Source organism: Dromiciops gliroides, chromosome 1, assembly GCF_019393635.1.
Source record: "Dromiciops gliroides isolate mDroGli1 chromosome 1, mDroGli1.pri, whole genome shotgun sequence".
Classification (NCBI taxonomy): domain Eukaryota; kingdom Metazoa; phylum Chordata; class Mammalia; order Microbiotheria; family Microbiotheriidae; genus Dromiciops; species Dromiciops gliroides.
Window position 1 is genome coordinate 345856508 of NC_057861.1, and position 16119 is coordinate 345872626.

The 16119-nt window shown below is 39.5% G+C and overlaps 1 protein-coding gene across 3 annotated transcripts in view; it reads left to right on the forward strand.

Annotated features, from left to right (window-relative positions):
• Nucleotides 1-1292: 1292 nt before the first annotated feature.
• ICE1 (interactor of little elongation complex ELL subunit 1) overlaps nt 1293-16119 on the forward strand; it is an 84845-nt gene continuing 70018 nt past the window's right edge. For all 3 annotated transcript variants that reach the window (XM_043969155.1, XM_043969169.1, XM_043969161.1), the window contains exon 1: nt 1293-1594. In XM_043969155.1, the coding sequence (XP_043825090.1) occupies nt 1511-1594 (84 nt within the window). In that variant the 5' untranslated portion in view covers nt 1293-1510. The remainder of the gene's footprint in view (nt 1595-16119) is intronic.

Sequence of the window (16119 nt, forward strand, 5' to 3'; positions counted from 1 at the left end):
CCAGAGAGATTAAGTGATTTGCAACAAGGTCACAGAAGAATTAAGTAGAATAGCTGGAATTATTAAATTGTTTATTAGCAGAGTAAATATGCTGCATGTGAATAATCCCAATAAATCCTTCCTGAATGATTCGTTCAATCCAGTCTGGAAGTGATCTCTAGACCTTGGGTCTCTCTGAGCACAAGCTCTGCCTCGACCTTGCCAATCTTAAACAATCATGGTTTTCACGTGCCGGAGCCTCTGAGGTTGCTGCACTACTGGAGTCAGGAAGCCTTAGATTTACACTAGCGGTATCAGTTTCCTAATCTGCAAAATGGGAAGTCGAATACCCGGCGCTTTCTAGCTCTAACGAGATAATGCATGTAAATATAAATTAGTGTTATTACAAGGCTGGTGATGAAAACCCTTCTCCCCGTGCGTGCTTCGAGATGCGGAGAGGCTGCCGGCCAGGGCAGTCAGTAGTCTGATCCAGAACCTCTGTAAAATAGAGATACGAGAAGTACATCACTGGGTGGGTGTGAAGATCGTGTCAAATCACATTTTATAAAGAAAAACGCTTTGCAAACTTTAAAGGGCCATGTACGTGTGGCTACGGTGGTTATTACTATCATTATTAATGATTATTAGGAGAGTCAGAGTCAATAATCCTCGAGGGTGTGAAGAATCCGGCCGCCTGGACCCACCTCCTCCAGATACCGCCCTCCCCCCACCCCCGCCTTCCGCCGGCACGCCCACATTCCCAGGCCCGCAGGGGGAGGCTCCGCCCGCGCCACCCCAGGAACCGAGCCTGGGAGCCACTACCTTCGCCCGTCGCCGGTCGCCGGTCGCGCTGCACGCTGGGAAGGTCGTTCCGCAGCCAGAACCGACGCGGGAAAGCAGAGAGCGCAACAGTCATCTTTATAAAGCTCCGGGGTAGTACCTTTTCTCCGCCCTGGGGGCCTTCGACGTCCTACGCAGCAGAAATATTACGCTCCGGGTGAGGCTCCGCCTTCTCCCTCTAGAAAAGAGGCCGCTCCCTCCCAATCATCCTCCGATTTAGAAGCTTAACTAAGTGCCTGCTCAGAGTTGAGTCTCCATAGTTTGATCCCTCAGGGTAAAGAAGTGAGTCTCTGACTACGCTTTTATTTCTTGAGGGCCATATCGGTGGATCTTCAGGGACCTGCAAGAAATAGTTTTAGCTCATTTCTTTCAGGCTATGTCGTAGACACCCTCTCCCCGGCTGGAAGAGGCGGGGTCCTAACTGGGTCGCGTCGCTCTCTAGGGCGGTGCCCAGCGCAGCGTTTTCCCCACGGTACCTGGGGCGGCGACTACCACGGGATCGGGGTGTCGCTCGCTCGCTCCGCGGGGACATCGGTGTCCGGATGGACTCGCCCGGCCCCGGCGGGAAGTGGCTCCGCAGGCTCCGGCCGGGCAGGCGGCGGCGGCGGCCGCGGCGGCAACAGCGGCAGCAGGAGGACGAGGCGGCAGCGGCCGGTCCCTGAGGCAGGCGAGCCCGGCTTCCTGCGGCACCATGATGCCCGGGGAGACTCACTCCAAGGCTGCGGGGACGGCAGCGGACGCCTCGGGTTGTCAGGGCTGCTCCGCGCTCCAACAGGTACTGACTTCGCGCCCGGAGAGGGAGGGTTGGGTCCTTTCCCCTCCTACCCCCCTCCCCCGTCATCCCGGGACCCGCCCCCTGTGGGGTTAGGGTCTGTAAGCTGGCCCAGCCATTGCCCTTCTGTCTCCCCCCCCCCCGCCCCGCCTTTTGTCACCCCTTGTGCCAGGGCTCCGCGCCTCCTTTCCTGGAGTATTTGGGAAAGGGTCTTCTTGTTGTAGAAGTCACGTGTTCTCTTGGGCGGGGGGGGGGGGTGCGTCGTGGGGGGAGGGGTTGCCGGGGCGACGGTCTAGGGGTGCGTGGAGGAGGTTTCCGGGCTTACGCTCCCAGGGACCGGGTGGGTTCTTGCTGTTCCCGGCATAATGCCCGGGACTGACTGCTGCAGGGGACGGCCCCTTTCTTGGGTCTAGGGTGGGCTCTTTTCCCTCCTGTTTGACTTCAGGAGGCATTTCAGCTCTGAGCTGCTCCTTTAAGAGACAGGAAGGTTCCCCTCGCACCCCCTTCCGCATCCCCCACGCCCCCAACCCACTGTGTGTGTTTAAAGTTCCCTCCTACCAGGGGCAGTACCCCGGGGAGGTGTGGTTATGCCTGGAGCTGCTGGACCCAAACTACAGAAAAGAGTCAAGCTTAGCTTCTCTGATTCGAGGAGGGGAAGCCAGGGGAAAAGCCACCGTAAATGGGTCACTTGGATAGAGTGTCAGACGATCGACAACCATTTTCGAAGCGCCTAATATGCGCCAAACACTGCATGCCACCGGGGGTACAAAGAAAGACAAAGAAGAAACCCCTCCTGTTATTTGGGAGCTTAAGTTTTTCTTTGTTTTGGGGGGAGAGGAGGGAGTTGGGAGGATTTAAGAGGGAGTAAAACAACATACATAGTTCGGATATATACAAAGTAAGTAAGTGGGACTTTTACGACGGAGGTAAAACTTGAGCTGAACTTTGAAGAACGCTAGTGATCATAGGAGTCAGAGGTGAGGAGGGAGTCACACTGGAGATCAGATTATACACAGTCATAGAGGTGTGTGAATAACAGTAAGGGAGCCAGTTTGCAGCCTAGAATGCTTGTAGGACACTAATGTGTAAGCCTGGTTAGGGACTGGTTGTGGGGAACTTTAAATTGCCAATAGAGGAATTCGCATTTTATCTTAGAGGCAATAGGGAGCTACTAGAAGTTATTGAGCATCTGGGATTGGTGTAGTCAGACCTATGCTATAAGAATATCACTTTGGCCACTACGTTTTAGTGTTTGCTACATGATAATATGAACAGAGAAAATCACTTGGGATGGAAAGTGAATTTATTTTCTTTGAATTAATAATTTTGTTAATCTATGAATCATCTTTAAAGATTGTTTTGATTGGCTCATCTATGCAAAAAAGCATAGATTTGTGTTGGAAGAAACCTTAGGGGACATCCAATTCAACTCCTTCATTTTACAGATGAGAAAATTGAGACTCAGAAAGGTGAAGTGACTTGAGCAAGGTCACTCATTAAGCGACAGAGGCAGCATTTGAACCCAAGACCTCTGACCCCCAAATCCAGGACTCTTTCCACTGTTCGATTCTGCAAGTTCAAGTTCTTCAGATATCTATTCTAGTTGATCTTTCTGATCTCTTCTAACTTTAAATCTTATTCAAATAAATATCTACTACCTGCAGGGGCCTAGGGATATACTAACTGAAACAGCCCCAGAATTCAAAGAGCTCAGATAGCACTGGGTAGATAAGGCACATATTTTGGCTGTGACAGTTCATACCAGCCCTAAATTCTGTGTTTAGGAAAAACTACATGTTACTGATAAATTTGTCTTCATGCTTAGTAATACCAAGATATTATAGTAGTTATCTCTTAGGAATACTCTGGAAGTAGAATCTTTATAAAGCATGGTATCTCCAGGGATATACTTGTTTTCTTATTTACAATCATTTTTTATCTTCAAGAATTAGTAACTTTTTTTGTGTTTTGTTTTGTTTGGGTTTTTTTTGGCAGGGCAATGAGGGTTAAGTGACTTGCCCAGGGTCACACAGCTAGTTAAGTGTCAAGTGTCTGAGGCTGGATTTGAACTCAGGTCCTCCTGAATCCAAGGCCAGTGCTTTATCCACTGTGCCACTTAGCTGACTCCTATTAATAGCTTTTTAATGTTAAAATTTGTGATTTCATTAGGGTGGAAGAGATTCTGGTCCGGAAACTTTTCACCAGTATAAGATTTGCAGCTTTTTTATAACTTATGGTTTAGAACACTGAGAGATTAAGTGGCTTGTTCATGCCCTGGTCACACAACCTAAATGCGTGTGTATGTGTATACGTGTGTGTGTGTGTGTGTGTGTGTTTTCAGGCAGGACGAGACCCTGAATCTTCCTAACTCTCCGGCCTCTTCCCTATTGTGTTCAATTTCCAATAGCACCAATAGCAAAGGGCATTTATGTATAACTTAAAAGTTTGCAAAGCACTTTATCTGCTATATCTCCCTGTATTTTAGGGGGGAAAATAAATTTTCAGTCATTGACTCTGATTTAAAATGTTAGATTTGGAAAGGTTCTCAGATTTTTAGACTTGAAAGGGACCTCAGTGGCATCTAGTATAACTCAAACATGATTTTTTTTAATCCCCTTTAAACATACCTGAAAAGTATCTCTTAGCATCTGCTTGAAGACCCATGAAGGAAACCCACTAGCTCCCAACGCAGCCTATTCTGTCTTGGATCAATCCAATTGTAAAATTATTATATCAGGCCTAAATATTTCTCTTTGCAATTTCTCTCCATTGTTCCTAGTTCTGCTCTCTGGGGCCAAGCAGAACTAGTCTGATTACTCTTTGATATGACAGTCCCACAAATACTTGCAGATGACTATCATGACACCACCCCTCCCCTCTCCTCCCCCCACCTTCTGTTTTGTTCTTCAGGATAAGTAACCATTTTCTTCACCCTCTCTTCATATTCTTGGTTGGACTCCTGTGCATTCTTCAGCTTATCAGGATCCTTTTTTAAAATGTAGTGCCTGAAACTGTTACACTACTCTAGGTATGCTCTGACAGGGGAAAAATAGAGCAGGATTATCATCACTTCCTAGTCCTGGACACTGTTGCTTCTCAATGTAGGCTAAGTTTACATTATCTTTCTTGGAGTGGGTACTGAATGCTGAACTTGGCTTGAGAAATACTTGGGTTCCCATCTTGTGACACGTACTACCTAACTGTATGACCATGGGCAAGACACTTAATATGAGCCTCTCAGTGACACATAGGCTATGAGTGAATTGGAAGATATTGATGTCCTTAACAGTGAGAAGTGAGGAGTCTTTAAGGAAAAGATGGAACATGGCTGACGGACAAAATTTAAGGTAAAGTCAGTCATCGTGTATTAAGCACCTGCCATGTGCCAGGCACTCTGTGCTAAGTGCTAGGAACACAAAAAAAAGGCAAATGATAGTCCTTGCACTCAAGGACTGGGGAAGACAGTGTGCAAACAACTATGTACAGACAAGCTCATGGAGGATAAATTGGAAATAATTAACAGAGGGAAGGCACTAGAATTAAACTGGATTGGGAATGGCTTCTTGTAGAAGGTGAGATTTTTACTGGTGCTTGAAGAAAGCCAAGAAGTAGAGATGAGAGAGAGCATTCTTGACATAGGGGAAAGCCAGAGAAAATGCCCAGAGTCAGAGATGGAGTATCTTGTTCAGGGAACAGCAAAGGGGCTGTTGTCTCCTGGATCAAAGGATGTAAGGAGTATTAGGTGTAAGTAGACTGGAAAGATTAGGGGAAGGGCAGGTTTTGAAGGGCATTCTGCACCTAATAGAAGATTTTCAGCTTGATCCTGTAGATGTTACGGAGCTAAATTTAGTTCATTGAAAGTGGGGGAATACATGGGAGGTGCTATGAAGGTAAATTAGACAGACCTTGGCAACAAACTGAATATAGAGGTTGAGAGGGAAGATGACACCTTGATTTGGAGGCTAGATGACCAAAATGATATGATATCCTCAGCAGTAATAGGGAAGTTAAGAGAGTAGGGTGGTACCAAAATCTATGGGATGCAGCCAAAGCAGTGCTTAGGGGAAAATTTATAGCTCTAAATGCTTACATGAATAAGAAAGAGAAAGAGGAGATTAATGAATTGGGCATGCAACTTAAAAAGCTAGAAAAAGAACAAATTAGAAATCCCCAATTAGACACTAAATTAGAGATCCTGAAAATTAAAGGAGAAATCAATAAGATTGAAAGCAAAAAAACTATAGAATTAATCAATAAAACTAAGAGCTGGTTTTATGAAAAAACCAATAAAATAGATAAAATATTGGTTAATTTGATTAAAAAAAAGAAAGAAGAAAACCAAATTACCAGTATCAAAAATGAAAAGGGTGATGTTACCACCAATGAAGTGGAAATTAAAGCAATAATTAGGAAATATTTTGCCCAACTGTATGCCAATAAATTTGACAATCTAAATGAAATGGATGAATATTTACAAAAATACAAACTGCCCAGGTTAACTGAAGAGGAAATAAAATCCTTAAATAAACCCATATTAGAAAAAGAAATTGAACAAGCTATTAATGAACTCCCTAAGAAAAAATCCCCAGGGCCAGATGGGTTTACGGGTGAATTTTACCAAACATTTAAAGAACAATTAATTCCAATATTATACAAATTATTTGGAAAAATAGGTGAAGAAGGAGTTCTACCAAATTCGTTTTATGACACAAATATGGTGGTGATACCAAAACCAGGCAAAGCAAAAACAGAGAAAGAAAATTATAGACCAATTTCACTAATGAATATTGATGCTAAAATCTTAAATAAGATATTAGCAAGGAGATTACAGCAAGTGATCACCAGGATAATACACTATGACCAGGTGGGATTTATACCAGGAATGCAGGGCTGGTTCAACATTAGGAAAACTATTAACATAATCAACCACATCAATAAGAATACCAACCAAAATCATATGATTATCTCAATAGATGCAGAGAAAGCTTTTGACAAAGTACAGCACCCATTCCTAATAAAAACACTAGAGAGTTTAGGAATAGGTGGAGCTTTCCTTAGAATAATAAACAGTATCTACCTAAAGCCATCAGCAAGTATTATATGCAATGGAGATAAATTAGAGGCCTTCCCAATAAGATCAGGGGTGAAACAGGGATGTCCATTATCACCCCTATTATTTAATATTGTTCTAGAAATGTTAGCTTTAGCAATCAGAGAAGAGAAAGGAATTAAAGGAATTAGAATAGGCAAGGAGGAAACAAAACTATCACTCTTTGCAGATGATATGATGGTATACTTAAGGAATCCTCGAGAATCAAGTCAAAAATTACTTGAAACAATTAACAACTTTAGCAAAGTAGCAGGATATAAAATAAATCCACATAAATCATCAGCATTTCTATACATGACCAACAAAGTCCAGCAGCAAGAGATAGAAAGAGAAATTCCATTTAAAGTAACGGTAGGTAATATAAAATACTTGGGAGTCTACTTGCCAAGACAAACCCAGGAACTCTATGAACACAACTACCAAACACTCTTCACACAAATCAAATCAGATCTAAATAATTGGAAAGATATCAATTGCTCATGGATAGGCAGAGCTAATATAGTAAAAATGACAATACTGCCTAAATTAATTTACTTATTCAGTGCCATACCAATCAGGCTACCTAAAAATTATTTTATACAGCTAGAAAAAATAATAACAAAATTCATCTGGAAAAACAAAAAATCAAGAATATCCAGGGAAATAATGAAAAAAAATTCACAGGAAGGTGGGTTAGCGGTACCAAACCTGGAGCTTTACTATAAAGCGGCAGTCATCAAAACTATCTGGTACTGGCTAAAAAATAGAGTGGTAGATCAATGGAATAGGCTAGGCTCAGGAAATGCAGTAGTAAATGACATAGTGTTTGATAAACCCAAAGACTCCAGCTTCTGGGATAGGAACTCAGTATTTGACAAAAACTGCTGGGAAAACTGGAAGATAGTATGGCAGAAATTAGGCTTAGACCAACATCTTACACCTTATACTAAAATAAGGTCAAAATGGATACATGATTTAGACATAAGAGGTGATACCATAGGTAAATAAGGAGAGAAAGGAATAGTCTACCTATCAGATCTTTGGAAAGGAAAACAGTTTTTGACCAAACATGAGATAGAGTATATTATAAAATGCAAAGTGGATGATTTTGATTATATTAAATTAAAAAATTTTTGTACAAACAGAAGCAATGCATCCAAAATTGGAAGGGAGGCAGAAAGCTGGGAAACAATTTTTGAGGCCAGTGCTTCTGATAAAGGCCTCATCTCTAAAATATATAGGGAATTAAGTCAAATTTATAAGAATCCAAGTCATTCCCCAATTGAGAAATGGTCAAAGGATATGAACAGGCAGTTTTCTGATGAAGAAACCAAAGCTATCTATTCCCATATGAAAAAATGCTCTAAATCTCTAATGATTAGAGAGATGCAAATTAAAACAACTCTGAGGTACCACCTGACACCTATCAGATTGGCTAAAATGACAAAAAAGGAAGATAATAAATGTTGGAGAGGCTGTGGGAAAATTGGAACACTAATGCATTGTTGGTGGAGCTGTGAGCTGATCCAACCATTCTGGAGAGCAATTTGGAATTATGCCCAAAGGGCGATAAAGCTGTGCATACCCTTTGACCCAGCAATCCCACTTTTAGGTCTTTTGCCCAAAGAAATCATGGAAGGGGGAAAGGGACCCACATGTACAAAAATATTTATAGCTGCTCTTTACGTGGTAGCAAGGAATTGGAAGTTGAGGGGGTGCCCATCAATTGGGGAATGGCTGGACAAGTTGTGGTATATGAATACAATGGAATACTATTGTGCTGTAAGAAATGATGAGCAGGAAGAGTTCAGAGAAACCTGGAGGGTCTTACGTGAGCTGATGATGAGTGAGATGAGCAGAACCAGAAGAACATTGTACACAGTATCATCAACATTGAGTGTTGACCTACTGTGATGGACTATATTCTTCTCACCAATGCAATGGTACAGAAGAGTTCCAGGGAACTCATGATAGAAGAGGATCTCCAAATCCAAGAAAAAAAAAAAGAAAGAAAGAACTGTGGAGTATAGATGCTGATTGAACCATATTATTTCTTTTGTTTTGGGTGCTGTTGTGTTTTTTTTTCTATTTTGAGGTTTTGCATCACTGCTCTGATTCTTTCTCTTGTAACAGGATTAATGCAGAAATAGGATTAATGTTATTATGTGTATATATATGTGTGTGTGTATATATATATCTATATGTATATGTATAGAGATATATAGATATAACCTATATCAGATTACCTGCTGTCTGGGGGAGGGGGGAGGGAGGGGAGGGAGGGAGAAAAATCTTAAATTGTAAAGCATGTATAAACAAAAGTTGAGAACTATCTTTACATGTAACGGAAAAAATAAAATATCTCATAAGAATTATAAAAAAAAAAAAGAGAGTAGGGTGGGCGCGGGGGGTGGGGTAAAGATTATGACTTCAGTTTTGGACATGCTGAGTTTAAGATGTGTAAGATCCAGGGGGAGCAGCTAGGTGGTACAGTGGATAAAGCACTGGCCCTGGATTCAGGAGGACCTGACTTCAAATCCTGTCTTGGACACATGAAATTTGCTGGCTGTGTGACCCTGGGCAAGTCACTTAACCCTCATTGCCCCACCAAAAAAAAAATTGTGTAAGATCCAGTTGGACGTGTCTAATAGTTGTAGCTGTGAGAGTGAAGGTCAGGAGAGAGTTTAAGGTTAATAAGTAAGTATATTTGAGAATCATCAGCATAGAGATGATAATTTAATCCATGGGAGCTAATGACATCACCAAGTGAAATAGTACAGTTTGAGAAGAGAAGATGGCTCAGGACAAAACCTTGTGGGATACTCATTGATAGCAGGCATGACCTGGCAGTTAGAGATGTGTGACTTTAGTTTAGCAGAGAAATTAGGATTGAAGATATAGTTTTGGGAGTCACTTGCATAGAGGTAAGATCATCAAGTGAAATAGTATAGTGAAAAGAGCAGAAATCTCAGAGCAGAGTCTTTAAGGAAATCTGTGGGCATGACATGAATGAAAACCAGCAAGAGAAACTGAGAAAGAGAAGTTATAGTTAGGAAGAGCCAGGAAAGAGAGAGTGCAGTGTCATCAGGAATGCCTGAAAGTCCTCTCTTTCATTAAATATCCATTTTTTCCCCTGAAGAATTATACTGTTATTCTGGGTAGGTGATTCTTGGCTGTAATCTAGCTCCTTTGCCCTCCAGAATATCATATTCAAAGCCCTTGGATCTGTTAATGTAGAAGCTGTTAAGTCTTGTGTTATCCTTACTATGGCTTCACATTATTGAATTGTTTCTTTCTGGCTGCCTCCAATAATTTTTACTTGACCAGGAAGCTCTGGAATTTGGCAATAATGGTCCTGGGGGTGGGGGGAGTGGAACAACTACTGAGGAGAGGGGGATAGCAAATATATTACAGAGGGCCCAGTTGAGATTGGAAAACATAAATTGTAATAGGCTATCTGTGATTTCCTGAAGCTCCATTCAGCAGCAGAATAGGAAAATTTTAAATGTAATTTTGTTAACTTATCTCAATACTCAGTATAGAAAGGACATCATCAGCAATTTAAATTCATGGGAGCCTTTTATTTTTTTATGACAGCCCTGATTTATTCTAACAAATAGAGGTAATTTCAGCATGTTTTTACTTTTACATGTTATTTACATTTTACAGATGAGAAGACTGAAGCTCAGACAGGTTAAGTAACTTGCCCAGGGTTACACAGCTAAGTGATGTTAGAGGTAGTTGAAAAGATAAATGTCAGGAAGTAACTAATGAATTCAGAATTAATTAATCAAAAGTATTTTGGAAGTGAGAAAGATCACTTGCAGCTGGGATAGTAAAGAGAGGCAACAGAAAAGGATAAGATTTGAACTAAAATTTGAAAGGATAGGCAGGTTTTGGATAGAAATAGAAAGATAATTTTGCATTGTAGGGAAAAGGGAGGAATTGTCATGAACAAAGAAATGGATGTCAAGGTGTTGACTATTCTAAATTTGACTTAATTTTGGGGGTGTTTTTGTAAAATGTGTCCACCTAAATTTAAACCTTTAAATTGAGTTGTATGGTTCTTGAATGAAAAGCTCTAAGGGATACCATGTATCTGCTAAACAGATACTCACATGTGATTGAGTTGTGTATATTTTGAAAAGGGTACTGTCACTAGCGAAATTGATAAAAACTGAGGCAATTAAATCCTAGCATATCAATTTGTTAGCAAGGCATGCAGTTGCATAACAAATCAGAGCCTAAGAGCCTCCAATAGGTAAAAGGACACCATTTTGCAATTAACAAAGCTTTCATATAGTCAGTAATGAGAGACCAATTGGCTTACACGGTCTTGAGAGTAAATAGGCATTCATTCTTTCTTTCTGATTGGCCAGAATTTTACAAATCTTGTGGATATTTTAAGAATATCCTGGTATATTCTGTGGTTATTACAAAAACATATCACAAGATATATGGAGCATCTTATGGTCATTATCTACTGCCCCAATTTTCCAGAATTATATCAACATCTTAATTCCCCATAATCATATGATTTATAGCAAAGTAAGGCCTACCTCACAAAATAGATTCTGGTCAGAAGATGGGGTCAGTTTGGCTCTTTCAATTCCTTCTTTGATCCTTGGAGAACTTGTTCCCTATCAATCATTTATCCAATTCCAATTGTATAAAGTTCATCATATAATTAGAATCAGTACTTTAAACCATCATCAGATTATTAGGAATTAATTTCGAATAGATTTTAGTACAGTAATAAAACCTATAATACAAAGACAAAAGACAATTATGTGGCCTAGGATACAAACATACCTAATTGTATTGGGCTTTGCTTTATTGCACTTTGCAGATACTGCATTTTTTACAAATTAAGGGTTTGTATCCACATAAATCATCAGCATTTCTATACATGACCAACAAAGTCCAGAAGCAAGAGATAGAAAGAGAAATTCCATTTAAAGTAACAGTAGATAATATAAAATACTTGGGAGTCTACTTGGCAAGACAAACCCAGAAACTCTATGAACACAACTACCAAACACTCTTCACACAAATCAAATCAGATCTAAATAATTTGGAAAGATATCAATTGCTCATGGATAGGCAGAGCTAATATAGCAAAAATGACAATACTGCCTAAATTAATTTACTTATTCAGTGCCATACCAATCAGACTACCTAAAAATTATTTTATACAGCTAGAAAAAATAATAACAAAATTCATCTGGAAAAACAAAAAATCAAGAATATCCAGGGAAATAATGAAAAAAAATTCACAGGAAGGTGGGTTAGCGGTACCAAACCTGGAGCTTTACTATAAAGCGGCAGTCATCAAAACTATCTGGTACTGGCTAAAAAATAGGGTGGTAGATCAATGGAATAGGCTAGGCTCAGGAAATGCAGTAGTAAATGACACTAGTAATGTAGTGTTTGATAAACCCAAAGACTCCAGCTTCTGGGATAGGAACTCAGTATTTGACAAAAACTGCTGGGAAAACTGGAAGATAATATGGCAGAAATTAGGCATAGACCAACATCTTACAACTTACAGTAAAATAAGGTCAAAATGGATACATGATTTAGACATAAGAGGTGATACCATAGGTAAATTAGGAGAGAAAGGAATAGTCTACCTATCAGATCTTTGGAAAGGAAAACAGTTTTTGACCAAACATGAGATAGAGTATATTATAAAATGCAAAATGGATGATTTTGATTACATTAAATTAAAAAATTTCTGTACAAACAGAAGCAATGCATCCAAAATTAGAAGGGAAGCAGAAAGCTGGGAAACCATTTTTGAGGCCAGTACTTCTGATAAAGGCCTCATCTCTAAAATATATAGGGAACTAAATCAAATTTATAAGAACCCAAGTCATTCCCCAATTGAGAAATGGTCAAAGGATATGAACAGGCAGTTTTCTGATGAAGAAACCAAAGCTATCTATTCCCATATGAAAAAATGCTCTAAATCTCTAATGATTAGAGAGATGCAAATTAAAACAACTCTGAGGTACCACCTGACACCTATCAGATTGGCTAAAATGACAAAAAAGGAAAATAATAAATGTTGGAGAAGCTGTGGGAAAATTGGAACACTAATCCATTGTTGGTGGAGCTGTGAACTGATCCAGCCATTCTGGAGAGCAATTTGGAATTATGCCCAAAGGGCGATAAAGCTGTGCATACCCTTTGACCCAGCAATTCCACTTTTAGGTCCTTTTTCCAAAGAAATCATGGAAGGGGGAAAGGGACCCACATGTACAAAAATATTTATAGCTGCTCTTTACGTGGTAGCAAGGAATTGGAAGTTGAGGGGGCGCCCATCAATTGGGGAATGGCTGGACAAGTTGTGGTATATGAATACAATGGAATACTATTGTGCTGTAAGAAATGATGAGCAGGAGGAGTTCAGAGAAACCTGGAGGGTCTTGCATGAGCTGATGATGAGTGAGATGAGCAGAACTAGAAGAACATTGTACACAGTATCATCAACATTGAGTGTTGATCTACTGTGATGGACTATATTCTTCTCACCAATGCAATGGCACAGAAGAGTTCCAGGGAACTTGTGATGGAAGAGGATCTCCAAATCCAAGGAAAAAAAAAAAGAACTGTGGAGTATAGATGCTGAATGAACAATACTATTTCTTTTGTTTTTGATGCTGTTTTTTTTTCTATTTTGAGGTTTTTCATCATTGCTCTGATTTTTTTTCTCTTATAACTAATGCAGAAATATGTTTAATGTTATGTATGTATGTATGTGTGTGTATATATATTTATTTTTATATATATATATATATATATATATATATATATATATATATATATATATATATAAAACCTATATCAGATTACCTGCTGTCTAGGGGAGGGAGAAAAATCTGAAATTGTAAAGCTTGTATAAGCAAAAGTTGAGAACTATCTTTACATGTAACGGAAAAAAAATAAAATACTTTATTAATTTAAAAAAAAATTAATGGTTTGTGGCAACCCTGCATGGAGCAAGTCTGTTGGTGTCTTTCTTCCAACAACATGTGGTCACATCATGTCTCTTGTGTCATACTTTGGTAATTTGTCACAATATTTCAGAATTTTCATTATTATCATATCTGTTGTGGTGATCTGTGATCAGTGATAGTTGATGTTACTATTATTATTGTTTTGGGGTACCACAAACTGCACCCATGTAAGACATCAAACTTAGCAGGTAAATGTGGTGTGTATTCTGGTTGGTCCATCAACCAGTCCCATTTCTCTGCCTCTTCCCAGGCCTCCCCTTTCCCTGAGACAACAATATTGAATTTAGACCAGCTAAAAGCCTTACAATGGCCTCTAAATGTTCGAGTGAAAGGAAATCAGTCTTTACAGCAAACTTCATTGTTCTCTTCTTTCAAGAAATTGCCATAGCCACCCCAACCTTCAGCAGTTTCCATCCTGATCAGTCAACAGCCATCAACATTGAGGAAAGACCCTCCACCAGCAAAAAGATTATTATTTGTTGAAAGCTCAGGTGAAAGTGTTTTTTAGCAATAACATTTTTTTCATTAGGAAATGTACTTGTTTTTTTTAGAAATGATATATTAATAGACTACAGTATAGTGTAAACATAACTTTTATATACACTGAAAAACCAAACAATTCCTGGACTTGCTTTATTGTGATATTTGCTTTGTTACAGTGGTCTGGAACCAAACCGAAAATATTTCCAACTTACGCCTGTAGAGCCCATTTGATTATAGTTGTCATTACTCCTCCTTCTTGTACATCAATTTGGAGGGAGTAGATATACTCACTTGTGGCCTGGGCTAACTTCTCGGTCTCAGGGGAGAGATTCTTGGCTGCCTATTCTGAGGCAGTGACCCCAGTGTATAGAATTATGGAAAAGAGAAACTTAACATGACCGTTCTTTTACAGGGTTTCTGATGTATTCATCCTTACTTTTTCTCTTTGGGTGCTTATGCTCCTAAATTTCTAGTGGAATGTTTCTCCACTATTCTTAAAGAATGATTGAAAGCTGATACTGGTGGGGATAAATAAGTGATTCCACATGTCCCAAACCAGTGTGGGGAAAGAATAGTATAAGTTCTTTCACTGCAAACAAAAAATAGACTAGGAATCCTCAATGTCCATGTAAAATTTGAAAGGAGTCTGGGATTTTCTTTAAATTGTTCATCACTGGAACCATTATAAGTAATATTTGCAAAATTAAAATAGGCCTTCAATCCAATTTCCCAATGCTACTGTAAAAGCACCCATTTTCCTATAGTTGACAGTTTGTGTTTTAACTAGGGAAAGAGAAGCACTGGATAATAGTATACATTATTCTCATGTGGAGCAATACAGAACAGGTTTTACCTGGGCAGAGTGTTCCCAATAGTCCTTTTCTCCAATCCTGAATGGGGGTGGGGATTGTGTTCAGCAATGCCTGGAATGGGCCCTTCCAGACGGGTTGAGTTCCACTAGTCTGCTAAACGTTCTTGATGTAGACTGTTATATCTGTGGAGGAAGTGAGGTAGTGAAAAGTTTAAAGACCAAGTCTGTACTGTAGTTCTTGCTTCATGAAGGTCCTTCAGTCTGTTTTGTAATTCCTGTATATAAGAAGCAACTGATTTATCTCTTCCCAACAATGATGTGTAGCGTTTATGGGAAGGTGACCATGTGGTATTTCAAAAGGAGAAAGGAGCAATTTTCTTCTCACTCTGTTTGAGAACATTATCCCCATATCATCCTATATTAAAGGACCAGGCAGGCAGGCAGGAAAAGCTACTTAGAATAAAGAGGATGCCTACAAAGACCACTTTCCTTTAGCTTTTCTACTCATTTTCCTCCTATCTCTACTTATTTAAACCCTCTCACTATTGCAGATTTTTTTACTTTACTTTCATTGTCCACTTGAGCCCATCTTATCTTATTCCCAATCATAAACTAGTTTATTTCGCAGAATCAATACCATACTACTTTATCTAAACAATTAAAACCTGTTGAATTATTTCAAATTAGCTTTCAGATGTGTTTACAATTTCATTGCTTTATTATTCTCCAGAAAAAGAGAGAGAGAGATTGTATGTGCTTAACTTTAATCTTCAAATTTCTAAAATTTACTGTTTTAGCAATTACCATAATTGGGAAATTTACAGTAAAGATATTACAATTTAGTCACAAATTTTAGTTTCTAGTTCTTAGTGTTATAAATTTCTACACACTGGGAGGAACAAAGATTCCCTTCCTTCTTATCTGAGTTTCTTGTCTGCTCTTTCCAGTTGGTCAGAGTTAGAAAGACAAAGAGACTTCCCTTTTTGAAGACTGAAATTCCTTAGATAAAACACATTATTTTTCCTTTGGCTGATCAGGCCACAAGAAAAAGTTAGCAGCATTTACTAAAACACAGACAACATGATAAGATACATAGATGTACTTGCTGGCAAAGTTTTTCCTT